Source organism: Tenrec ecaudatus, chromosome 5, assembly GCF_050624435.1.
Source record: "Tenrec ecaudatus isolate mTenEca1 chromosome 5, mTenEca1.hap1, whole genome shotgun sequence".
Lineage (NCBI taxonomy): Eukaryota > Metazoa > Chordata > Mammalia > Afrosoricida > Tenrecidae > Tenrec > Tenrec ecaudatus.
In genome coordinates, this window is record NC_134534.1 from 166,639,353 (window position 1) to 166,664,569 (window position 25,217).

General features: G+C 48.3%; 1 protein-coding gene across 3 annotated transcripts in view; it reads left to right on the plus strand.

The window, feature by feature from the left end:
- The window catches only part of PRKAG2 (protein kinase AMP-activated non-catalytic subunit gamma 2), a 305,092-nt gene that overhangs the window by 67,211 nt on the left and 212,664 nt on the right, over nt 1-25,217 (plus strand). Inside the window, exon 1 of one of the 3 annotated variants that reach the window (XM_075550212.1) lies at nt 1,043-1,302. The exons of 1 other annotated variant lie outside the window; for it this stretch is intronic. In XM_075550212.1, coding sequence (XP_075406327.1) covers nt 1,111-1,302 — 192 coding nt within the window. In that variant the 5' untranslated portion in view covers nt 1,043-1,110. Of the gene's footprint in view, nt 1-1,042; nt 1,303-25,217 lie in introns of those variants that run through there. One more of the 3 variants, XM_075550211.1, reaches the window with a different exon arrangement.

The following is a 25,217-nucleotide window of genomic DNA, read 5'->3' on the forward strand; positions in this document are numbered from 1 at the left end:
TCTTCTGTGCGCTGTGCGCAGACCATACGTTCGAAGGGAGTTTCCTCAGGGATGTGGCCTGCATCCAATATAGAGGGACAGTCTGCTAAACTCTTGACATTTTGCTCACTGTGTACAGTGCATCTGGTTCAGCATCAGCTGACCTCGGGGATTTGAGCCTCTTGGGCTGAAATGAGTCTTAAGGGGGCCGTAGACTTCCAGACTCCTTAGAATTCTTCCCCAAAGCCCCCATCTTTTATTTAATTGCCTTCAGTTCAAGAGACTTGACAATTAACCAAGCGGTGTCTTGTCCCACCTTTAACTTCTATAGTGCTTCCTGACCCACAGACTTACCGGTGAGTAAGTGTTATACTTGGAACCTTAGGAGATTCTAGGCAAACTAAGTCCAACCTTCTAGATCAACCTGCCAGGATCACCTCAATGCCTGAATCTCGGTGGTGGTTGCTTACTGTCTTTCAAAGCGATTCCTCCACTGCTTGAAAGTTTTCGGCACGATCAGGGCAGTGTTCTGAAGTAAGAGTCGTTCTTTTCTCTTCGCCGGGCAAGTCCGTCCCCTGCTCCCCCACCCCCCAGTCACCTGATGCTCCTTAAGAGCAGGGAGCCCATAGCCTTCAGGGACCTGGAGATGACCTGATGGAGTTGGGGGCCCTGGGTATCTTGGGGACCGTTTGGGAAGCTTAGCTATCCTTCTTGCCAGAAAGAAGGCTGCGCTCTGTTCCAGAAACAGGGATCATTAGGGTACAGATTTCTGAAGCCAACTTGCTGTTGCCCTCGCCCTCCTTCCTCGGGAGTCCTCTCGGCCTTTTGTGAGTGCTGATGGGGACTGGTGAGGCCCGGGCTGGTGGAGAGTGACAGGGACCAGAGGCCCTGCTGCATCACCGACTCCCACTGCTGTCTCCATTTCTCCTGCTGCCTGTCTTTTTAAAAGTGCTCCCTGCATCCTTCCCCCTCCCACAGCCCTGCTGGACGACGGGGCGGTTCCTCCACAGGCAGGGATGACAGTTCTCTGCGGCCCACCAGACTCGCCTGTATTCTGCCCCTGCTTTGAGCAGCAGCAAGCCAGACCCCGGGGCAAGGAGGATTGCCACCCTTCACTGCTTGGGCCAACTCATGCTGCCTGCCACCCGCTTGCTGTGCGGAGCTGGGGACTGGGCACACACCCAGCCCTGGGCCCCATCTGTTGCAGATGAGCTGTGGCAGCCTCCCGGAGCGCTGGGGAGCTCAGGAATCGCCTGTGCCGAGGCCGGGGAAACCCTTTCTCTTATGGACCTGTCAAGTGAGGCAGCAGGATTGCTCAGAGCTGTGAGTGCTGTGTCCCCATCACTTGCCTCTTTACTCCTCCACTTCTTCGTATCCAGGAGGTGGGAGTCTCCAGCAGGGCTGGGGCTGAGAACGCAGACCTCCTGAGAGTCGGTGTGTATGGGGCTTGCTTGGGCGTCTCTCCTGGGACACGCTGTCTCCTCTGCCTCCAAGACGGATGCGGAATTGTTCCTTCTGCTCCAGGGGTCTCTTGTTAAATGAAATACCCACAGCTGAGCAAAATGTTCCCTTCCTACATTTGGTCTGGGGCTTTTTTCCCCCTTTACATAACTTTTTTTTTGTTCAAAGAGAATAACAAACGACAGTGGTGTGGGTGGGGGGGGCGGGGTGGAGGTTCAGCTCTCTCCTTGTCTGAGTTCTGTCTCTCTGCCACTGCGAGGCTGGCATTGGGTGGCCAAGGTGGCTGCAAAGCTGGTTTCTGAGTCTCAGGCATGCCCCCCTCCCCACCCCATTTCTTGTCTCCCTTTATAATCCTCTCAGGGAAACCTAAGAGAAAATCTGCCTTCTTTGCCTTTCCCTCTCCCTTGTCCTGCACCCTCGTTTCGAGCTGCACTTGGACTTCTTGACCATGCCACGCTGGCCTCCCGCTCCAGATGGTGTCCCTTACGTGTGTGTTGGTTGGACCTGTGAGGAGTACCCCGAGGGTGGGTGGGGCAAGAAAGGAGAAAAGAGAAGATGGGAGAAGGCCTTCCCCAGTGGCCCACCCAACGTTGTTTGTTCCCCCAGGAGAGGAGGAGGAGGTCGGCCGGGGGATTTGGGAGCTTCTGCAGAGTTCTGAGCAGAGGGTGGTGGGAGGGCCTGGGTGGGGAGCCCTGCCTGACTTTCCATGCTCTATGGCTGGGGCTAGAAGGACAGGTCAGGTACTCTGAACTCATCACCAAACTGGGGGCTGCCCCGATCTGTCTGAGGGGAATGGCCGGTGATGCTGGCTGTGGCATTGGGTGCTGGTGATTGATATCACTGGGGGCGAGGGGAATCATGAGAGAAACACGGGCTTGGTTCTGTGCTTCCATGTTTACAGAACTGTCTGCCGGCAGAGGATCAAGGCCTGGCCTGTGTGGTTCAGGTGATCGGTTCTGAAAGAGACAAGACTGGGCCTCATCAGCTAGCGACACCAGGGCTGGGTTGACCAGCGGCTTCAGGAACCAGGCATAACCATTCCCTGCAGAAAGCTCCCATTTGGGTAGAGAAGGCAGGTGGGGGGAGGGGGGAGGGTGAGTGTGTGTGACAATCCCAGGATTTGTGAAGAATGGATGGAGGAAGAGGACTATGAGAGCAATGGGAGGGAAGCAGAGGCATTCCAGGGTGCTTCCTAGGAATAGCAGTTGATTGGTGCGTTGAGACTGGGCCTGTGGTTCTGGGCTCTACACATCCCTGCAAGGCTCCACCTGATGTCTAACTGGAAAACAACACCATTTGCTTTTCCTGAGCAGGGAGGCAAGGTATGTCTAGGAACATCTCATTGGTCCAACTGCTGCCACTCTTTGCACGAGGACTTTCAAGGGCAAGCTCCAATCTAAAGTAGATTTTTTGTTTTTGTTCGTTGAGCTCAGCAGTTCTCAACTTCCTAATGCTACGACCCTTTAATACAGTTCCTCATGTTGTGGTGCCCTCCCCAAGCCATAAAATTATTTCGTTGCCACTTCATCACTGTCATTTTGCTACTGTTATGAATTGGGCGACCCCTGTGAGAGGGTCCTTCAACCCCCAAAGGGGTCGTGACCCACAGGTTGAGAACTGCTGGTTTAGGCCAACATCAGGCCTGTGAGATCAGTGTAAACTCCCATTTATATAAGAGGAAACTGACACAAAGAGGCTAAATTCATAGAGTGGAGATAATTGAAAATCTAGACTACTTCAGACCATTCATCATTTTGCCTAATGTCACAAAGGGGTTTAGCTGGTAAGAGAAGCAGGTCTCCTGAGACCCAACACTGGTAATTTTGTTTTGTGTTTTGTTTGGCTAGGCATGGGGTGGGGAGGAGGGAGGCCAGTGGCCTCAGGAAGTTGGTGACCCCAATCCCTTGACCTTGAGGCCTTTTCTGTTGCTCTCCAGGCCCGGCTTCCCCTCAGGTGAGTTCCCGGACTGGTAGGAAAATCAATAGTTGTCAAACTCTAGGTCATGATCTCATTCCCCCACGTCTTTCTGGGATGTTCTTAATTTATCAACTAACTAATTACAATTATTTTTAATTAATCTGTTTATCGTAGTTAAAACATAAACAATGACAACCATTCTTAAACATGTAGCATTCAGGGCCTGCTTCCCCGTCAGTGACACAGGCCACCCGTCCCCACTACACGTCTCATCTGTCCTTTTGAGTTGCCTTTTTCACATGGATAATTCTTTAAAAGGGCATCATGCTTACTGCAGGCATTCTCTTCTAATTAGACTAAATTATAATTGGCTTCGAAGATGATTCCAGAGGATCATTTCAGTTCAAGGTTTAAGGATTTCCTCGGGATAATAGTTTTATTTTATTTTGGGTGGGGGTGGGGTGAGTTATCTACCCTCCATGACTATAGCTAGAGAGGTTGGGTGCCATTAGAATTTGAGATTCTCTTCTGGATTTTCCCTCTTTTGATCAGAATTCTTCCATAGAACCTTTGATCAAAATACTCAGTGTGACCAGCTCTTTTGGTTTCATGGCAAAGGAAGTAGTTGTACATTGAGGTGATTAGATGCATATCATTCCATGTCCTCCACCTTGCTTCATGTCTCCCAGTGAATAGAGAACAGTTGTGCCTTGGGGAGCTGCTCATCAGCTTTTAAGACCCAAGCACTTATGAGACAGACTAAGGGATGGATGGGTGATAAACTAGGAGGTAGGAGAACAGTGGTATCACAATCAATATTAGGCCAAATGCCTGGAATATCTAAAAAGTTGTAAGCCTAAGCCTCTTAGCTGAGAAGATAGTTTAATGAGGTGCTTGTCAGTATATAAGCTGCACGTAATATTGGCAACTGCTTTAATTTGGTTTGTTCCTTATGCAATTCAACCCCTGTTCAAGTGTATAGATTATTGATATCAGTAAATTTGTTAGATTGTACAGCCAGCCACCACCACCCCCAATTGGTGTCAGATTTTTTTTATTATCATTTTATTGGGGACTCTTATATCTCTTGTTACAATCCATACATTGATTGCATCCGGCATGTTTGTACGTATATTGCTTTCATTCATTTGCAGACATTTACTTCCTTTTAAAAATCATTTTATTAGGGGCTCATACAACTCTTCACAATCCGTACATACATCATTTGTGGCAGACACTTACTTTCTCTTGAGCCCTTGGTATCAGCTCCTCATCCCCCCCCCCCCCGCATCTCCCCATGGTAGATTATAACTTATTTTCATATCTTACACCGACCCTATCTCCCTTCCCCTATGTTTTCTGTTGTTCTGCCCCCTAGAGAGGGGTATATGGTTATGTGTCGATCATTGTGATCGATTCCCCTTTCTCCCTTCCCCTCCCCACTTTATCCCTACCCTTATGGTATCGCTATTCCCACTCCTGTTCCTGAATTCTGTGTGTTGTAAGCCCCCATCTCTTTTTGATACCTGTGTACATGTTCTGGTCTAGTCTGAACTGATAAGCAGTACTGGGGTCCTGATAGTGGGGAGTGGCATGGGGGTTGAGGAAGCCTCAAGGAACCAGAGGAATATAGTGTGTTTCATTAATGCTTTACTGTACCCCGGTTGACTCATTCCTTCCCTGTGGGCCCTATGGGGGTGTTGGCTACAAATGGGCTTTGGTTCTCTGCTCCACCCCTCACCCCCCTCTTCTCCACAATATGTTTTTGTTTGTTTTTTATGTGTCTTCTGATGCCTATTATCTGGTCCTGAAGACTCCTCGTGATTGCACCAACGGTGTGCTTCTTCCATGTGGGCTTGTTGCTTCTCTGCTGAATGGCTGCGTGTTTGCCTTCAAACCTTTAGGACCCCATATGCTATATCCTTTAATAGCCAGGCACCATCTGCATTCTTTACCACATTTATTTATGCACCCGTTTTGTCTTCAGCGATTGTGTTGGGAGGGTGAGTATCTCAGAATGCCGATTTGTTAGAACAAAGTGTTCTTGCGTTGAGGGAGGGTATGAACAGAGGCTTGAAGTCCATCTACTACCACAGTGTATTGCTGAGTAAATCTATGTACAGAGGCCAACACCTCTTTGTTTGTGGATTAATGTATTTATATATGTCCACACCTATACTTATACCTCTATCCATTGCTTTGCTTACATTTTCCTTCACTATTAATGAATGGCACTGAATAGAAAGGGGCTATGGGAATGGATTTTCACTTTTGTTGAGCTGTTTATGAATGGAATCTTTCTTGGATGTTCCCTTTCCCCTCACGACTCCTTTGAAAATGATGAATCTTCTTCCTGTAGAAAGTATTCCAGTGCACCTCCCACAAGAGCCGTCTGGCCTCGTTTCCATCAGCAAGCTTTTTGCACCCACTCATAATCAGCCCAGATGTGTTGTTTTTATGCATTTTCATATCAAATTATGATTTGTTCTTTTCTTAACAGCTTTATTGGCAAGTAATTCACATACCCATACAATTCAACAGTTCAGTCATATTAAAAAGAGTTGTACATGATTTGCCCTTGTGAATTGACCTGATTGCTAATTTCCTCTGCAGTTGGCTATGGTCTTAATTTCTTAGGAAGTCTTATCTCCACATTCACTCCTACAATGCCATTAGCTGTTGATATTTTGCATTTTCAATAAATACTGATAGACAGTATACTAGGCGCCAAGCACTGTGAGTGGAATCTACCTGAGTGCTGTTTCTTTTCGTTCTGGGGAAGGGGGCTACTTCTCTGTCTCACGAGGAAGTGGAGCTCCATGAACTTAAATGTCTTGACAAGTGGTGTGGCCCGTGAGAATTCAGCGCCCAGTCCTCTGACTCCACCGTTGTCCCCTCCATGTCATATTGGGATGTGTAGGGAGTGCCTGATAGGGAAAACTTGTGTCTTTGTTCTTGTCATCTGATTTGGCAGGAAGTCTCAAACCTACAAGCAGGTGGCCTGTTTAGCACTTCTCTGCTTCTTCTAACAGTAGAGACCACGATGCCTGCTTTGTAGGATGGCTATGAGGTCAGACGAACCGAGGATGGTACCTGGCACTTAGAAGATGCTAAGGAAGCACGGAGCCCCTTTTCTGTAAGAGGCTGTTCAAAGGTACACCTTGAATTTGACCTGATTTTCTAATAGAATGCTTTGAGTGCAAACACAACACCCTGGTTATCCAACAGGACATCATGGGAGGGCTCTGGACCCAATTTGGTGCAGAGAGCTCTCCATGTGGGGCCCATTTCATTCCCACCCTATCTGTCTGTCACTGGCAAGCCTGGTGTGATCTTCCCAGATGCCTGGGATCTTCATGCTATAACCTGGTCACGATCACGGCAGCATGTTGGCATCATCTTCCTTGAATCACAAGCAACCTTTTTGTTGTTGTTGCTGTTCCTTTGGCACCTGGCACCCCGAAACGTTGCCCAGGAGGAGAGAGGGAGAAAGTGAAAATGAAACAAAGCCAGACTCAAAATCTGTGTTGATTTTCCTTTGTCGCGAGGCCTGCGGTGGCATCTTATTGTTTAATATACGCCTTTAAAGGAGTCTGCCATCTGTCTGATAATGATGGTCCCTGCTCGTTTGTTACCCAGGAACTGGAGTCTGGCTGTGCAGCTTCCAGTAAATGAGGTAACAGGCATTCAAAGAGGTGAGCAGAATTGAGCCTGCCCTGCCTTTTGAAAGCTTGGGCTGTAATTACCTGATGCTGGGCAGGGGAGTGGGGGTGGGGGAGGAAGCTGGGGGGGTTTTGGGGGGGATGGGAGGATCCCAGGTTAAGGAAGAAGCAGTAGCCCTCTTCCAGCCCTGGCCTCTGATGTGTATTGTTAATCTTGTATAAAGTTTACAAAGCAAATTAGTTTCCCATTCAACACATTAGAGATACATTGTTTCCTGACTCAGGTTACAACGCCCTTAATGGGAGTCAGCACTCTCCCCACTTCCATCCCAGGCCCCTATTTCCACTTGTCCATCTTTTTGAGTTTGAGTCTGGGGCACATCCCGCCCTTTGAGTCTCCCGTGATTGGTTGTTTGGAGGCACATGTCTCTCCATGGGGTCACATCCTAGGCTGTCCCCTTGTCTGCCTGTGAAGTGATCTCAAGAGGGAGTTAGTTCCCTCTGCATTTGGAGGGTGTCTAAGGGCTATCCTCCCGGGAGAGCTGGTAACTCTCCCCTTTTCGTGATTTTGAATTTTTTCCTACTTTTTTCTCCCACCCGGTCCAGGGCCTTCTCTTTTGGTGAAAGGCCCTCACAATTTGAGAGCTCAGTGGAGGGAGAACCAGAGACAGGATCCGGTGCCAAGAAGAGACCAACACAAAGTCTCCCCCTCTCAGAGCACATTGTGGGGTTTTCCTTTTTCATAACCCAAACAGTCCCTGTGTTGGACCTTAGCTCCTCCTTGATTTACAGGGGGTATTGGTTAAGTTGCATTATAGGTCACGTGTTCACAGCTGAGTGAAATTGGTGATGAGACTTTGGAGCATTTGGAACTTCCTGGGAGGCCAAGGGTCCGTGTGGCATCTTCCAAAGTGGAAGATGGCCAGGCCTGGCCTGTTAATGACAAGGTGGTAAAGAAACAGCACAGTGTCATGCTCACAGAGGGTAAGGGGAAGACGCAAAATTCCAATTAATCAGAAACCAAACACACAGTCTTTCATGAACCATCAAGACAGCAGTTCTTAACCTGTGGATCTTGACCCCATTGTGGGTCAAACGACCCCTTCACAGGGGTTGCTTAAGACCCTTGGACAACACCTATTTCCAATGGTCTTAGGAACCGAGACACTGCTCCTCTATCTGTCTCCAGGCAGGTCCGCCCACATGCAGATACGCCCACGTACGAGTATCCAGCGTGAAGACTGTTACCCAGGCTACACCATGCTTCAAGACAAAATTTCATTTATTTGCCATTAGAAATAAATATTTCACAATATATGATCACATCTTGTTTTGTGATGAGTCACTATGCTTTAATTCTGTTCAATCTGTAACCATGAAAATACATCCTGCCTATCAGATATTTACATAATGATTCATAACCGTATCAACATTACGGTTATGAAGTAGCAACAAAAATAATTTTTTAACAAAAATAATATGGTTGATCACCACAACATGAGGAACTGTATTAAAGGGTCGTGGCATTAGGAAGATTGAGAACCACTGCTCTAAGTGGAGACAAAAAGGCTCCTTCCAGGATGGGAGGGAGGTTGACCTTGAGACCCACAGAGACAGCTTTTCCTTGCTCACTCTAGACAAGCGTCTAGCCCTTGACAAAGACCATCACCAGTGGGAGGTTGAATCCTGCCCATTCCAGTCTTCTGATCCCAGTAGGAAAGGGTGCAAAGGTATTTTTTTTAATGTTTACAGTCCAATAACTACCATTCCTGAAGGCCTGGTCCTCCCCCGCTTTGTTTTTCGTCCATCAGCTTGCTGTAGAATGGGGACCTGCCTGGTGGTGTGATGCTGGCAGCAGTGCCACCAGTGGTTCCGATACCAGCAGGTCATTGATCTGTGTGTGTTTGTGCACACCCACAACCTGCACTTTAAATCCCAGGCAACCATGAGCCTGCTAGGAAGAGCACTTCACAATCGGATTGGGTTGGGTCACACACTCAAGGATTTTCCCAGGATGTTGGCAGTTGAGAGCTGTTTTTATTATTGATAGACAGTAAACAACAGGATCAGATTCCTTATAGAATGCAAGCATTAGGGACAGATTTTAGGGGAACCAATCCACTGTACCTCCATGAGGACCCCACTTGTGTGAGAGAGGACTCACTTATGTCTAGGAGGAGATCTCCCCCTCCCCAGTTACCCGTGTCCTTTCCCATGTCGTTAGGTAAATACACTGTGGTCCAGCTCAGTAGGTGTCTCTTTTCCCTCTCTTAGTAGGTGAGTCTCACTCAGGTCAGGTGCAGCATGGTTCGGTTTGTTCTCTGTGCATCTCTGGAGCTTTTCTTGGCAGAGTCTTGGCCCCCTGTGCTGGCTGGACAGCTCTCAGCCAGCAGTTTGAGGACCACTCTGGGCCAGTACCAAGACTAGGCTGGCTTGACAATAGCTATCGAAGCACAAATATTTTACGGGCAACCCCTGTGCAATGTATGCCCACATCTTGGCAGGCGGCCTCTTGACCCTCTCAGAACAGGCTTCCCCTGGGCTTTCTCAAGATAGGCATCCCCTTGGCCCCTCAGGACTGGCCCCTCTGAGCCATAGGGCACATCTCTCAGCAGAATTGGAGTATCTGCCACTGCCAAAGGCATTTGGGCCCAGTGCCCCATCCTTCTGCATGCTGGACTCTGGCATGCAGCTGCATGGGCTTCCGCTGTACCTACCTCGGGCACTCCACTCTGCTCGTGCCACCACCTGACTGCTGTCTGCCCCTGGGCCTCTTCCGGTCCTCTCCATTGGTTCTGCCCTGGTTTTCCTCACCTGGGGCTTTGCCCCTGTTTCCCTCTGTCTTCAGTGAGCAGCTCTGTGAGTGTCACCAGCTCGGTGTCGTAGCCCCTGACCAGTACGACCATACTTCTTTTTGAGTCTTAGAGATTTCTAACACAGGGAGCCTGCGTCCAAGGGATGTGTTCTTTTCCCAGGCTCAGGAGGTCTCCCTACAAAGCCGCTGTGAGATTAACTGTTTGCATAGGAAAATACCCTCTTTCTCTTTTCTTTTCACTTAAAATATCATTTTTTAATCTAAAGGTTCTAGTTTTAGAAAAATTGTTACTTTTTATAACTGCATGTGTTACAGATGCAAATAAAATTTATCCAGTGGAAAAGAAATAGCCCCAAAGAGTTGAGACCTGTTAGTCATCTGTTTGTTTTGTTTTTTTAAATCATTTCATACAGCTCTTATCACAATCCATCAGGCACATTTGTACATATGTTGCCATCATCATTTTCAAAACATTTTTTTCTACTTGAGCCTTTGGTATCAGCTCCTCATTTTTCCCCACCCTCCTGCATCCTCCCTCCCTTGTGAAACCTTGGTAATTTATAAATTATTATTTTGTAAAAGAACTTCTTCATGGCAAGGCATAGATTTTTGTACACTGCCCAGTCGTACTGGGTGGATTGCAAGTCGTTTATATGGATGGGAAGCTAAGCCAGCCTCTGGCAAGCTGCAGACTCCACCTGGCCTTTTGAGCGAATTGCAAACCCTGGGCCAGAAAAGCCACAAAGAAGAACCTCACACCGCGGTCGCCCCTGAGGTGCAGGTTTCAGAGGGCTTCTGGACTAAGGCAGGAGGAATAAAGTCCTGGTAATCTACTTCTAGAAACCGCCCAATGAAAATATCCTGGGTTATAACTGAATATTGCCTGACACAGTACTAGAACTTCTCTACAGAGCTGAATTTTCTGGGCCCCAGAACCGCACCCCAATAAAGAGTACTTGATTTGTTCGCAGAAACTGGGATTCTTTCCTGTTTTAGAAGGAAATGGGCTCAGGGTGTCCCCCAGAGGAGCACTTGGATTTTAAGAGTTGAAGGATGAGATGTTCCAGAACTTGAATGGAAAGGGAGACTCTCTGTACCCGAAGGCTAGGAGAGAGCAGCTGGGCCGGCAGCTGGCATCGGCTCCACCAGGGTACCGCAGGATGAGACGTGGCTAGCTCTGCTTCTTACCAGTGTGCAGGCTCTCTGGGAGCCCCTATTGCCAACTCTGCCCGGATGTGGGCGTGCATTCTGTGGATGGGGGCGGGGTGGCTTGCTGAGGATTCTTCTGCTTTGAATCGAATCTACATTGCTCCCCAGATCCTGGGCTAGACCAAGACCCAAGCCAGCCCTTGGAGGAGAATTCGCCAAGCCAACCTCCCAGCATACATCTGTTACCACCTACTCCCTCTGAGTCATCCCCGTACTTATCTGCTCAAGTCCCAGAGCCTCAATACGTGCTTGCACGTTGGTCTCCCAGCACAAACTCCCAGGGGACTGCGGTGAGGAGGAGGAGGAGGAGGAGGAGGAGGAGGAGGAGGAGGAGGAACTTGGAAGGAAGGCAAAAGGAAGGCTCAGCCGGGGAAATGTTTTACTCAAGTACATGAGAGACTGAGGCAGACAGTAGGATGCGGGGCCTCGAACTCCCAGATCAAGAAACCAGGGTGAAATAGTTAAAGTTTATTATGTCAACCTGGCCGATAAACACATGTGGAATAAACACAGAGAGATAAATGGCTCGGTCGCCTTTCTAGTTCTTGGGTCACTTGCTTTCTGATGGTCGGATCAGGGTGCAGATACCTTAGCCAGTTCCCTGCTTCAGCTGGCAAGGCTCACTTCCTGCAAGACATCCCCAAGATGAAGCCGCATGGACCTACCCCGATGCAGCCCTGGGTGCTGGAACAGCCATGTGGAGACCCCTGCCAGCTCTGAGATGCTTACTCGCTCACTGATTCAACTTTCCTTCTGCAGTCGGCATCCTTGCGTGTATTTTGTGAGATGAAGGAGGACGTTGTAGATCAGTGTTGGACATATGGGCTAATGTTGGACTTATGGGCTTGGACAGCATTGGGTTGGAATGTTTTTTTAATGTACACTTACCCTTTATGTAAAACTCTCTTCTACACATATGAGTTGTTTCTCTAGTTTACCCAGACTAACACACAGGGGAATTGGACATCTCTCTAGGCCCTATCTGACACCTTGACATTCTCCCTGGCTGCCAGCATATCACCTTTCCCATGGGATTGGCTGCTTCCCTTTCTCCCTGTGGGCCAAGCCTGGCTCCTTCCAGGTAGGGGCCTGGGCCGAGTCTGGCTGAGTCTGACACCTGACTCTCTGTGAAAGAAACTTCTATCAGCCATCGGTGCCTGGAGAGGGCCCAATGGTTAGCTCCTGCCTTGCCTTCCTACCCCACCCCTCTCCTTCCATCTCTTTCTTCTCCCTTCTCACTTCCCACCTCTGTCTCGAGCAATCGAACAATTTTCCCACCTTCTCCTCTGTGGGGAGAAAGGGCTTGAGTGCAGTCCCCAGTGGCCCCCAGAGTCTAAACCACGGGAACGCTGTCCCTAGAGCAGGGCTGCCCTGTATGTGTCCCTCATCTGCCCAGAAGCTCTGGCAGGGTGGCATCGCCAGCCCTGTGAACCAGAGGCTCTCCTCAATAGCTCTGGGCGGGGCACAAGTGGGCTACTGGCTGAAGAAAACCTGTCCTTATGGGTGGGTGTGGTTGGCATCAGCCTCCTCCCTCCTCCTCCTTATCTACCTGCCTACAGAGAAGGCTGTAGGCCTTCCAGCCCAAGATTCAACTAATGTTGATGTCTAATCACTTCCTCCCAAATCACCTGTCCCCAGTTTCACTGGTGGAAAGAGGGAGGCAATGAAATAGCTGTGGAATCATGATAGATAGATAGATAGATAGATAGATAGATAGATAGATAGATAGATAGATAGATAGATAGATTAATTTTCATTAATCCACAACACCTAGAAATTCCAGTTCATCTAATGTTCAGAGTGGGCGCTACCTACCAATGAAGCACTATCTAAAATAGGATTTCCTGAAACCGAGAGGGCGGAACCAAGGGATAAACCTACGTCTCGCCAGCCTCTGTCACTTTCACTTGGACAAAGTCTGGAATGTTGCTAAGGGAGGCACTCAGGCGGAGTGGAAAGGAGGTACATGAGATGTCGTGGGCATTTCTCACTCCATGTCTGTTCCCTTGGGTTCTTGAGTAAGTGTCTAGGGACACTGCTGCTCACTACAGGGTCAACAGTTCAAACCCGCCAGCCCCACTGTGGGAGAAAGATGAGGCTGTCTGCTCCCATAAAGACTTACAGTCTGAGAACCTTCTGTAGGGTTGCGGTTCTTTGAATGCTATTAGGCTAGGCTTCTCTGTTTGTCTCTTTCCACAGATGTCGTCAGTTTGATTCTTGTGTCTTTCACCTGGGGTGTCCAAATGCTCAGACAATCACAGTTTATATTATTGGAAAATATATTTGAAATGAATAAGTCATTGGTCTTGCAAAGTTCCATCACGCGATCTCCGGCATGATTTCTATCACCAAGGCCGTATTTCCTAGCCGCTGGTCCCTTTTTGTTTACAACTTGCACGTTTCAAAGAACAGTCATGATTTTTGTATCTTCGAACATCCAAGGTTGATAAAAGTCATCAATGTCCTCATCGTTGGCACAAGTGATTGGTATGCTGACTTGAAGAATAGCATATTAACCAGTCTGCCTTGTGGGTGTATGGATACTGTCCAATCACTGATGGGGTTGTACTTCAGGATAGAGCTTGGAATGTTCTTTCTGATGATGCACGTGACTCCGTTCCTTCTCAATATGCCATTCCTAGCATAATAGAGCAAACAGTACCCAAGAAAGAAAACTCATTGAACTGATGCCTTAGTGGAGTGACAGGTCACTGGATCCCCACATCTTAGAAGACCCCAAGGGACCAAAAAGAACAGCTGGGGAGAAGGGTTCAACCTACGAATAGCCAGGGGAAAGCAGTTTAAAGACATCGATTCAAAATAGTCAGTGCCAGCTCATTTTAGCTCCTCAGTGCCTCGGATATCGATCTTCATTTTTTACAATTTCCAGCAGTTTTCCCAGATGACTGCGTCCTCCATCCCATGATCTGATGATGAATATAACTTGAGATGGATTACCAGCCCGGAGTAGAGTTGGCCTCAGTGGCAGGGATAAGATGCGACTTCACTTGCCGATGCGGCGGACTCGGAATGAGAAGCAACTGTGCACATGTGGATTCAGAATCAGTATAACGAGCAACCGGACGTGTGGTGGCCCCGTGGCAGCTCATTAAATTGCCTTCCCTGGCCCTTGTCTATTGCACTTCTCCTTCCCAGCCACATGTACCTGTTGGGATTTTAAAATAATTCCTCAGGGTCTTCTTGGAAGATGAGGTGATACTGTAACCTATCACGTCACTAAAGGATTGATGTAATGAGTTTTCTTACCTGGTGAGGTAGTTAGTTTGTTGTGCCAACCTGGCCGATAAACACATGTGGGGTTAATTGAAGGGCGGAGAGATAAATGGCTCAGTGAGCCTCACCTTTCTAGTTCTCGGGTCTCTTGCTTTGCGATGGTCGGACCAGGGTGCAGCTACCTTAGCAGTTCCCTGCTTCAGCTGGCAAGGCTCACTTCCTGTAAGACATCCCCGAGGAGAAGCTACATGGACCTACCCCGATGCAGCCCTGGGTGCTGGAGCAGCCGTGTGGAGACCCCCCCCCCGCCAGCGCTGAGATGCTTACACGTTCACTGATTCAGCTTTCCTCCTGTAGTCGGTGTCATAGTGTGTGTTTTGTGAGATGGAGGAGGACTTTGTAGATTGGTGTTGGTCATATGGGTTAATGTTGGACTTGTGGGCTTGGGCAGCACTGGGTTGGGATGTTTTCTTGATGTTCACTTAACCTTTATATAAAACTCTCTTATACATGCGTTTTTGTGGGTTTGTTTCTCTAAAGTACCCAGACTAACACACCTGGGTACCATTAACACTGCCTTGACTCAAGTAAAGAACTTCATGGAAGACAATCTAAGCCCCATACAGCTTTGTCACATCTTGCATTGATGGGATTTTCATTTGGGTGAAATTGGGCTTTGGGTGTCCCATGAATCATTCTTCCTAGATCTGTAGCCATGGTGCTACAAAACAGGGCCCAGAAGGGGAGATGCTGGCCATTTCAGAGCCCTGGATAGGAAGAAGGGACCCCTGGGCCAAGTCTGGTGGGTGCTTTGGCATCAAGAGGGCAATTGAAACCAGAGAGTTTTGGTAGAGAATAAAATAAGAGTATCACCTACAGCACAGTTTCTTCCTGAAAATTCTGCTCCCACTGAATGAAAAAGAAACATGGACTGTTTCAGGATTAATAATGTGGACCCCTCCCCCACATTCTGTAGACTGCTTTGTGGTGCAGTTTCTTCCCATGACTACATGGGTCTGGCAGGTAACTTTTTGGTCAGCCGTATTTCGGTATCAGTTACCACTGTAAGTATACAATCAGGTGAACTTTGATGAGCTCACTGCCATCGGCTCCATTCTGGTTTACAGCAACCCCATAGGACAGAGTAGAGCTGCCCCTCGGGGTTTCTGATGCTGTAAGTTTTCACAGCAGTGGAGAGCCTCCTCCTTCCTTGGGTTCTGTGATTCCAAACTGCTGATTTCACCTTTAGCAGCCCCCTCGGGCTATAATTTTGATCAATGTATTTTATCTCTTTAGTGAGTGTATACAGTCATCTAACTAGCACTCAAATCATGATATAGAACATTTCCATCACCCCAAAAGCTTCCTTCCAGCTCACTGCAGCCTGCCTGCTTCCCCACCAGTCTGTGGCTAATGCAGTCTGCCCCCTGTCAGGATTGTCCATCACACTTGGCATGGGCTCCTAGAGCAGGACTGGGAGCCATTTGGGCCTGGGTCTTGCTTGTAGCTTAACGTTGAGATGTACGCATGACATCTGGCCCTTTCATTGCTGAGTAGGAACCTGCCAAGGGGCTATGTCATGGAATGTTCACCCATGCACCTGTTTCCTCTAATTGGGAAATTAAAGGGGGCCACCTGTTCTTCTTTTTTTAATTGTTGATCTTTTAATTGTGCTTTTACATATAACATGACACATACATGATGCATATTCCCATATTAGGTACATAGTACACATAGGAAACTAAGACACCTCTCTCTATATATATCTATCTATATATATATAAAGTGGGTAATTATGTAAAAATATAGTGATTGTGAGATCTTACTATGTTTAACACTCTAGGTTGAATTTGTCAACATTAGTGATACTGAACTGTAATTTCATTTAATATTTTACCCAAAGATTTTGCCTACTTTTATTTTATTTATTATTACTTTTAATCATTTTATTTTGAGCTCGTACAATACTTATCACAATCCATCCATCTATCCATCCATTGTGTCAAGTCCTTTTGCACATGAACAGGCTTGTTTCTTATCTTTGTGTATTCTGTACTACGAGCCATTGTGGACCCCTAGTGGAGACTTAACATACATTTAATTTAAGAGATGACTATCACTCGTTCTAACATTCTTTTAAGATCCCACACACACACTCCTGCTTGCCCTCTATCGATCTTAAAATTTTTGAAGACTTGTCTCTCAAACAAGCATGTCTTCGTGAAGAATTCCTTCATTGAGTCATGCCTGATAATAGTAATTGCTTGTCACATTTTCTGATCAGCATTCTCAAAGAGCTGATAAAATTCCAACCCAGAGCAAAGGCATGCTTACTTAGTTGCTCATGCATTCACACGGAAAGGCCCCATTTCCTTTGGGCTTTAAACAAAAAATACTGAAAATACATCAAGAGATTGCATTATTTTTTCTTACTTCCCACCCCAGGCCAGAAACCGCCAAGCTACATCACCCCTCACCATCGCTATTGGTCAGTGAGGACATCATCCATGATCCTGGCAAGATGCTTTGCTAAGAATCTAATTCAAAGGCACCAATGCTCTGGGCTTCTGTAGTCATTGTCCAACTTTGACATCCATTGAAAATACAATGCTTTGGGTCAGGGATACCTTAATCTTCAAAGGGGCATCCTTACTATTCAATACTTTAAAGAGGCTTTGTGTAGCAGATTTTCCCAATGCATTGAGTCATTTGATTTCTTGCCTGCTGCTTCCATGCGCATTGATTGTGGATCCAAGCCAGAGGACATCCTTGAGGACTTCCACTGTTTCTCCACTCACCATGGTGTCGCCTATTGGTCCAAGTGTGAGGATGTGGGCTTTCTTTCCATTGAGTCATAACCCTTGCTGAAGACTGGTCTTGATCTTCATCTGCAAGTGCTTCAAGTTTCCCTTGCTTTCAGCAGCCCAGGTGATGGCCCCGGGATATCGCAGGTTCTTAAAAGCCTTCCTCCAATCCTGACGCTCCCTATATGAGGAGGCTTCATTTAGTCTGTGGGAAGATGGAATGAAAAGATCATGGAGCTTTTCACAAGCATTCCGAAGCTCCCTTGGATGTGCATACCTAGCCTCACGGCCATCAAGTCGATTCTGAGTCAAAGCCACCCTACAAGGGAGAGTCGAGCCCCCTAAGTCTACAAGAGCAGAAGCCTTCCTCTTCTGCCCTCGGAGTAGCTGATGGGTTCATGTGGCTGACCTTTGAGCTCGTAAACCGGCACATAACCCGCCATGCCACTAGCGCTCCCTATAAATATATAGGCAGATTTATCTCAAAGAAATGGCATAAGGAGTTTCTGGAGCCTGGTAAATACTACACCCACGAGAAGCCAACCAGAGCAGACTGAAGGGATGACATGGGCATCAGGGTGCCCTTCGTTTCCCTGTCTCTGACCTTTCACTTTCTCCTTGAGGGGCTCCTCCCAGGACGGGCTGCTCTCACCACTCGGTTTAAAAACAGATGACGGGAAAGTGGTTTCCCCATGGCAGCCAGGAAGCATGGTGTTCTGAGGGTGGTGGGGGTGTCCCTGGCACTTTGTAATAGCCCAGCCGAGAGCCACGGCCTGAAAGACTTGCAGATAGGTGGCAACTTGGGATGCCCTGGCGAGGTCCCGAGTGGACGTGGCTGCCCAGGACAGGCGATCGGAGAGGATCCTCTGGCTCTGGGCCAAGCTGCTCAGGACCTGATCTAGATGCACAGATTGCAGGTGGCTTCAGCTGTGAGTGAGAATGCTGAAGACACGCCGCCTAGAGAGATGTTTTTCTCCGGTGCCACGTTGCTATTGGCTGCCATAATTCAGCCCTGGCTCATGGTGACACCCCCTCCCTGCACCCCTCCCCCCACACACAAAAAAGTGGAGTGAACTCTTGACATCCAGGGGGTTTTGTTGGCTGATTGTAGAAGCAGATTGCCAGACCTTTGATCTCGGTCCACATCTAGAAGCATCACCGAAACATTCAGCATTCCAGCAGCGTGTCCGCCTCGGGTGATAGATGCATGCCCACTGAACACGAGACGCTTCCACTGACTCGCCTCCTACTCCGGTAAACAGTCACGGTCAAGTTGAGCCCACCTGGTAGGCCCCCACACGTGTCAGAGTAAAACTGTGCTCCGTACAGTCTCCAAGAGCTGTGACCTTTGGGTCCGGCGTCTGAGGTGGGTTTCAACCGCCAGCCTCTTGTCTAGTAGTCACATGCCAGAGGCCTGGCCTTAGCCTTGCACTTGAGGTTTGGCGACAAGAACAATGCAATGACCGGACCCTCACCACAACGGGGAAGAACTCTCTCCTAAGAGATCATCTCTTTGAGCCCAAATCCTAGGATATGAAAAAACAGCTTTTGTTGTTGTTGTTTTTACCTCCTTTCTTGGGAAAATACACCCACAAACAGCCCCCTGTTTTTTGTACCTGCCACCTTGTGGGCCCAGCAGCTGATCTAGACCTCTCTCTACAGGCCGTTTCCCTTCCCTTCTCCTCCTTATGTAATGAGCCCGCAGGCCCATGGTGGGCACGGTATGTTGGCAGCCAGCAGCTAGCCCCAGGGAAGCCTAGCAGATGCATCTGTTTGCATGCTGGGGGGCATGGCCTGTGCCCTGTTCTGTCCACAGTGACTTCCACTGTCCCTGGCCTGGGTGAGCATGCCCCTTTCCAGTTAGGACTTGGTTAATTCTGGCAAGAGCCCTTGTGCCTGGTCCAGGCGGACCCTAGCTAGCCTGGGCGGCAGGCTGGGCTTGGCCTGAACAAAGGAAAGTCTGGCTTCTGGGACATTGTCCCTGCTCTCTTAGTGACCAAACCCTGGGCCCTCATTTAATCTCTAACTATCACTTGCCCTGCTTATCTTATCAAGGCCAAACCTCAGCTGGAGCCTTTCCAGCCTCCAGCCCGAGACCTGATGCTGGGAGGAGGGGATGTTCTTCTCTCCCCTACGTTGTGGGGCGCCTGGGGAGAGTGACAGCCCATCTTCCATTCTCCGGTGAAGTAATAGTTAGGACTGGCCTGCGGACACTTTGAGCAGGCCTCTCTGCAGGAGCTTTTTGTCTTCTGTGCTCATGATGAAGGGGTGGCTGGGGCTAGGTGAAAGGTGATCAGTTGGCCAAAGGGAGTTGAGGCCATCTCTGGGCGCCAGCTGTTATGACTCTGTATGGGTGCTTGTCCTCAGCCTGGATCCTACAAAGCCTCCTCTGGAGCGATCCAAGCCACACTGCGTATGATGGTCAGAGCTGCAGGGCCTACAGCCCAAAGGGCCAGGGGGCGGCATGGGGACTCCCTGCGGGAGACTATCTTTCTGGGCACAAAATCCAAAGATGAGTCTGAGGGCTTTATTCCAGACCAGGAAGACAAAGGGGCCCATGATTATGACCTCTGGTGACATCTAGAGGGGCAACCAGTTAGCTCCTGAAATCTACTTACACTGCTTGCAGGCTCATCTGTTGCAAAAGCCCCAGACATTTTGTCCACTACCCAGTAAGAGAGAGAGTTTTACCATCTTTGTGTGTGTGTTTGTGTATGCATGGACAAACCGTGTCCGAGCGTTACGGTGAGCTCTTGCTTTATTCCAAGTTACACCTGGTATTGTGTTCTCATGACACAGATGTCATGGTCCACTGGCTGGGGACTTCTAGTTTGGAAGACAGTAGTGTCATGCTTCCTTTGAACCTGCAGAGAGCCAGACGCTTGAAGGAACAGCAGTAGGGCTTTGGAAGGGCTGTGTGTCTGTCCATTGTTCATTATCCTGTCATCCTCTTGGGGGAGGTTAGAGACAGTGCAGTCTTCTTAAGGGGGGGCCTCCAAGGTCTGTGACAGCCTTCCTTCTCCTTTTTTTAAAACCGTTTTATTGGCATATACTTGACACGTCATACAATGTAATCATTCCGTCGCATTAAGAAGAGTTGGGCAGTCATCACCACAGTCAATGTCAGAACATTTTCTTCTTGTATCCATTGTTGTGAGTGCCCCATTTGCCTCCAAACCTCCCCTGCTATGCTCCTAGGTAGTTATGTTTTTTTTAAATCAAATTCCACAACTTCTACGTGTATAATTCAGTGTCACTGATTCCATTCTTCGTGGTGTAGAGCCACTATCAATATCCTTTTCTAAATTATCCTACAACCATTGACCCAATGGCCCCTACCCGACAACCCTTTCCCTTCGCATAGGATAACCACTGGTCAAGGTTGATTTTTGTTTGCCTGTGGTTTTCTTGATAGGGTATTCACGTATCACGTACTTCCCTGGGTAAATCGCTTTTTACGTGAGTTGTGTAATCACGATCAGTTCTAGTGCTCCCTCCCCACTCCTGAATTCATTGTTTGCTCCCCAAATCCTCTCACCCTCCTTATCTCCCGCCCCACCCACTACATCCCTTATAAACCCTTGCGTTAGTTATTAACGCTAGCCATCTATGCCTTCTGTGTGTGTGCTAGCCTTTCTACCTGAGGTCACGCCTGGCTTGAGCATGGTAGTAGCCTGGTTTCTGAGGGTGGCAGCACAGCAAGGCAGTGCCCAGGGACAATGGACCTGGGTGGCACCCTCTGCTTTCCCCACAGCTTCTGGCTCTTCTGCTGATGGCATTTGGCACTCCCAGTCCCACTTAGGGATGGAGTCTATGGGAAGGTCTTCTCTTGTGGTTCCCTTTCTGGGTTTCACAGCCACCTTCTGGGACTGTCTTGGAGACACACAGAGCAGCCAATGGGACTCCCCTGTCATTTCAACTGACCATCTAGGTCCTTAGTAGGCTCTGGGGCCCAGAGAAATCAATGTAGAACTTAAGAAAACAGATCAAAAACACATTACAGACAGAAAGCAGGAATGCTGCACTCAAAACTCTCAGGGAGGAAATGCCCTCCCTTCCTCCGCTGGTTCAGCGATGCTCTGTGTGCACGGTCTCAAAGGACAGTGAACTATCCCATGTGGTTCTTCTGGCCATGGCCCCTTAACTCCCACTGAGTGACTCTTTACTGATGGGCCTGGGCGAAGCTGATGACAGGGTCACATGAGTTCACTAAGTGATTCCCTGGTTCTGAGTACCACGCTGCTGGGTATAAAAGAGGCCATCTCAGAAGCAGGAAGGGGGCATTCTCAGTCCTAGCAATAGGGGCAGAGCCAAAATAAAAAAAATACTATAAATGCTCCCTGTGCATTGATCCCACCTCGAATCAGGAGACAGCTGTGGCCCCAGCGGAGCGGCAGAGGAGCAGCCTCAGCAGGGCCAGGAGCTAGGGCGTGAGACAGAGCAGTGGCTTCCAAGTCCACAGAGCATGTAAAGCCGAGAGCTCTGGGGCAGGAGGCTGGCTTATGCAATAGGTTGCCTCTAAGCACTCGCTCAAAGAAGCTTTGTTTGCTGGCCCATGGAGCTGGAGTTGAGCCCCTTGAGGCTTACAGTCAAATGACACGCCCTTTGGGCACTTATTAGCAGCCCTAGAATTGCTTTATAACATTGCCCAAGCAGGGCAGAGGCCAGGCCAAGAGGCCGAGTGCCAGAGAGGCCTGCCTGTGGGCACAGCAGAGAAGAAACTGTCCTGGCTGAACAACTGCATCCTGAGCACTTCTCACTTGCATCGCAGCCTGTTCACTTCCTTCACGAGCCCTTTCCTTGTGATTGTTGCCTGTGAGTTCTGTGTGGCCGTCTCACTGGATTATAGCGGACCTAGCAGATAAGGAGGGAGGGCTGAAAAGTAGAAGGAGCTGTGGGAGAGAGCAGGCCTCATCTTGCAGTGCGAGATGGGAGATGATGATTCTGGGATGAAGACTAGGAAATGGGAACAAGGTATATTTTACTCTCAAGACAGCACCCTCTCCCCTCCCCCCACTATCATGATCCCAATTCTACCTTGCAAGTCTGGCTAGACCAGAGCATGTACACTGGTACAGATAGGAACTGGAAACACAGGGAATCCAGGACAGATGATCCCTTCAGGACCAGTGGTGAGAGTGGCGATACTGAAGGGTGGCGGGAGGGTCAGGTAGAAAGGGGGAACTGATTATAAAGATCTACGTGTGACCTCCTCCCTGGGGGACAGACAACAGAAAGGTGGGCGAAGGGAGACATCAGACAGTGTAAGATATGACAAAATTATAAATGATAAATTATCAAGGATTCATGAGGGATGGGGGAGTGGGGAGGGAGGGGGGAAATGAGGAGCTGATGCCAGGGGCTTAAGTGGAGAGCAAATGATTTGAGAATGATGAGGGCAATGAATGTACAAAAGTGCTTTATACAATTCATGTATGTATAGATTGTGATAAGAGTTGTATGAGCCCGTAATGCAAAGAATGTACAGATGTGCTTTATACAATTGATGTATGAATATGTATGGATTGTGATAAGAGTTGTATGAGCCCCTAATAAAATGTTAAAAAAAAAGAGAGTTGTATGAGCCCCTAATAAAATAATTAGAGAAAAAAAAAAGACTGCACCCTCTTTGAAACATCTCCGCTAGCCCCTCTCATTGCTCAGTTCAGCAGATAAAACGAAGCGAATGGGTACACTTACAGGTATCTTGATTTTTCGTTTTAAACTTTTTGGGACTTGGAGGAAGGTGGCCAGAGCAGATCAGGGTTTTACATTCAGCCATACGGACACACTCTGATTCAACTCCCCCATTGCATTCCCACCTCAAGGCCCATCACCTCTCGCACTTCTTCCCAGTGTATCCTGTTTACACCTTTTCCTCTAGACTTTTCTTGGGATCTCAAATGATTGATTTTGTTGACATGTCAGAGAGTTCAGGTCCAACTCCAAAGGGTAAGGACCACGGTGTTGGGTTCACTCAGCTATGATCAGCAAGCCTGGCCTCTCTCGTGAGTTTGAGTTCAGTTTCACCAATAGTTCCACCTTAGGTGGCTGCTCATGAGGTTGTTTTTTTTTTTTTGGGGGGGTATTTATTTTCTTTCACAAGAGTTTTATTGGCATATAATTCATATACCATACAATTTGATAGTTCAAGCTCATGAGCAGTCAAGACCTCTGTCATTATTAAGATGTAGAACATTGTCCTTGTGAACTATGCTAGGCCAGTTGACCTTGGTGTGCCCCGATGGTCCTGCTCCCCCAGCTCCAATGACTGATTGACATCGTTATATTTCTTTAAAAATCATTTTATTGAGGGCTCTTACAGCTCTTATAACATCCCCATCCTCCCATACATCAATTGTATTCAGCATATTTGTACAAATGTTGCCATCATCATCTTTTAAACATTTACTTTCTATTTGAGCCCTTGGTATCAGCTCCTCTTTCTTCCCTTCCTCCCACCCTCCTACCCCGCCATAACCCCTTGATAAATTATAAATTATTATTGTTTTCATATCTTACACTGACCACTGTCTCCCTTTACCCACATTTGTTACAAGCATCTTGAGACGCCCTCTCATTACTATGAAATGTAGGTAATGTAATGTCACTGGACATATGAAAGGTAGAGTTTTGACATGCCCAAGATCACTCACAGAGTAAGCACAGAGCCATGGCTGGAACTAGGTCACTGACTCTGGGAGCAGGTTGCGTTCTTGGGGCTTGAGGGTGTGTGGAAAAAGGGGGTCAGATGTTTCTGGTGCTTGATGTCCCTGGGCCTGCTCAGTGGGACAGAGGAGGAAGCTGTCCTGGATGTATTCCTTCCTCAGTCGGAATGTTCTATCATTAACCTGACACTTGTGACCCTAACTGCTCTGGAATGGGGGCTGTGGTCCCTGCTCTGTTTGTCCTGCCTGTGTTGCTTGGTCAGCTCTCTGCGTGGGGCCTCCCAGCTGCATCAACAGAGGAGTTTGGGAAGGGAAAGTTGGACACGCAAGAGGGTATTTGATGGACGCACACGCTGGGACACTAAGCAGCAGCACGGTGGCCGGAGCCAGCGCCTCGCTGCTGTGGAGTCCCTCCAGCAGGAGCTTACAGACAAGCTGGTCACAAATATCAGACGTTTCATTGCCTGATGGAAAGTGTTGGGACAGGTGTGTGGGGGAGATGCTGCGGGGAGGCGCAAGGTGTAAGACGGGTCTGTACATAGGTAGAAGAGTAAAGGGAGGGAGTGGGATTGCCACCGAGTGGTGGGACTCTTTAGACTTTCTTGTGCTTGTAAATTACCTTTAAGAAAAAGAGTTTCACGAGAAAAGGAGTCTCTTAAGCAGCCTTGGGACCGAATGATGGAACTATACAAATCCTCGTTCGTGCTACCTTCTTTCCCTCAGGTCATGCTGTACCAAGGATGCCTAGCTTTCGTAGATGCTGCACCCGGACCGGTTATGGGAAAATAGGAATACCAAGGAGATTGCTAGGGCTCGGAGCTAGGAGTGGGTGGAATCAGGTCATTGTACCTGCTGACTACTGTCTGATTGTCTGACCTTGGGAAGGTAGTTTAACTTCTCACCATTAGTAGCTCCACCTTCTGTGGTGGTGAGGAGCTGTCACCCGGTCCACCTCTGACCCATGAAAATCTGCTTCCTAGTCCATCTGTATGTAGAAGCCCTACTGCAACTTGCTCCAGAAGCATCGCAGCACACAGGCCTCCAGGGACAGCAGGGGGAGCGGGACAGGAGGGGTATTGTCTAAGAAGTGAACCCGTGCCTCTCACATGGCAGGTGAACACCCTTCCTCTGGACCAGTCCCCCTCATCTTCATCTACAGACTAGACTAACACCACTTGCCTTTCCTACTTACATGGGTTGCTGCAAGGAACTAACGAGGTTTCAGTAGGAAGATAAGAAAGATGTACTGATGGCATAATTAACAGTGATTATATTGTTGATTCCTTACTTTGTGGGGGGATGGCATAGTTGTTTAGTTTTTGCCTGGATGCTTGCGGGGGGAGGGGGGTTTAAGTGAATTTCTTTCAGTCAGCTCGCACCTTGGACAGTTTCCCAAACCTGGAATGGGGGCTCCCCTTTTCGCTCTTATCCTGACACTTTTCTGGAAGGTGACTTTATCAACCCAAAC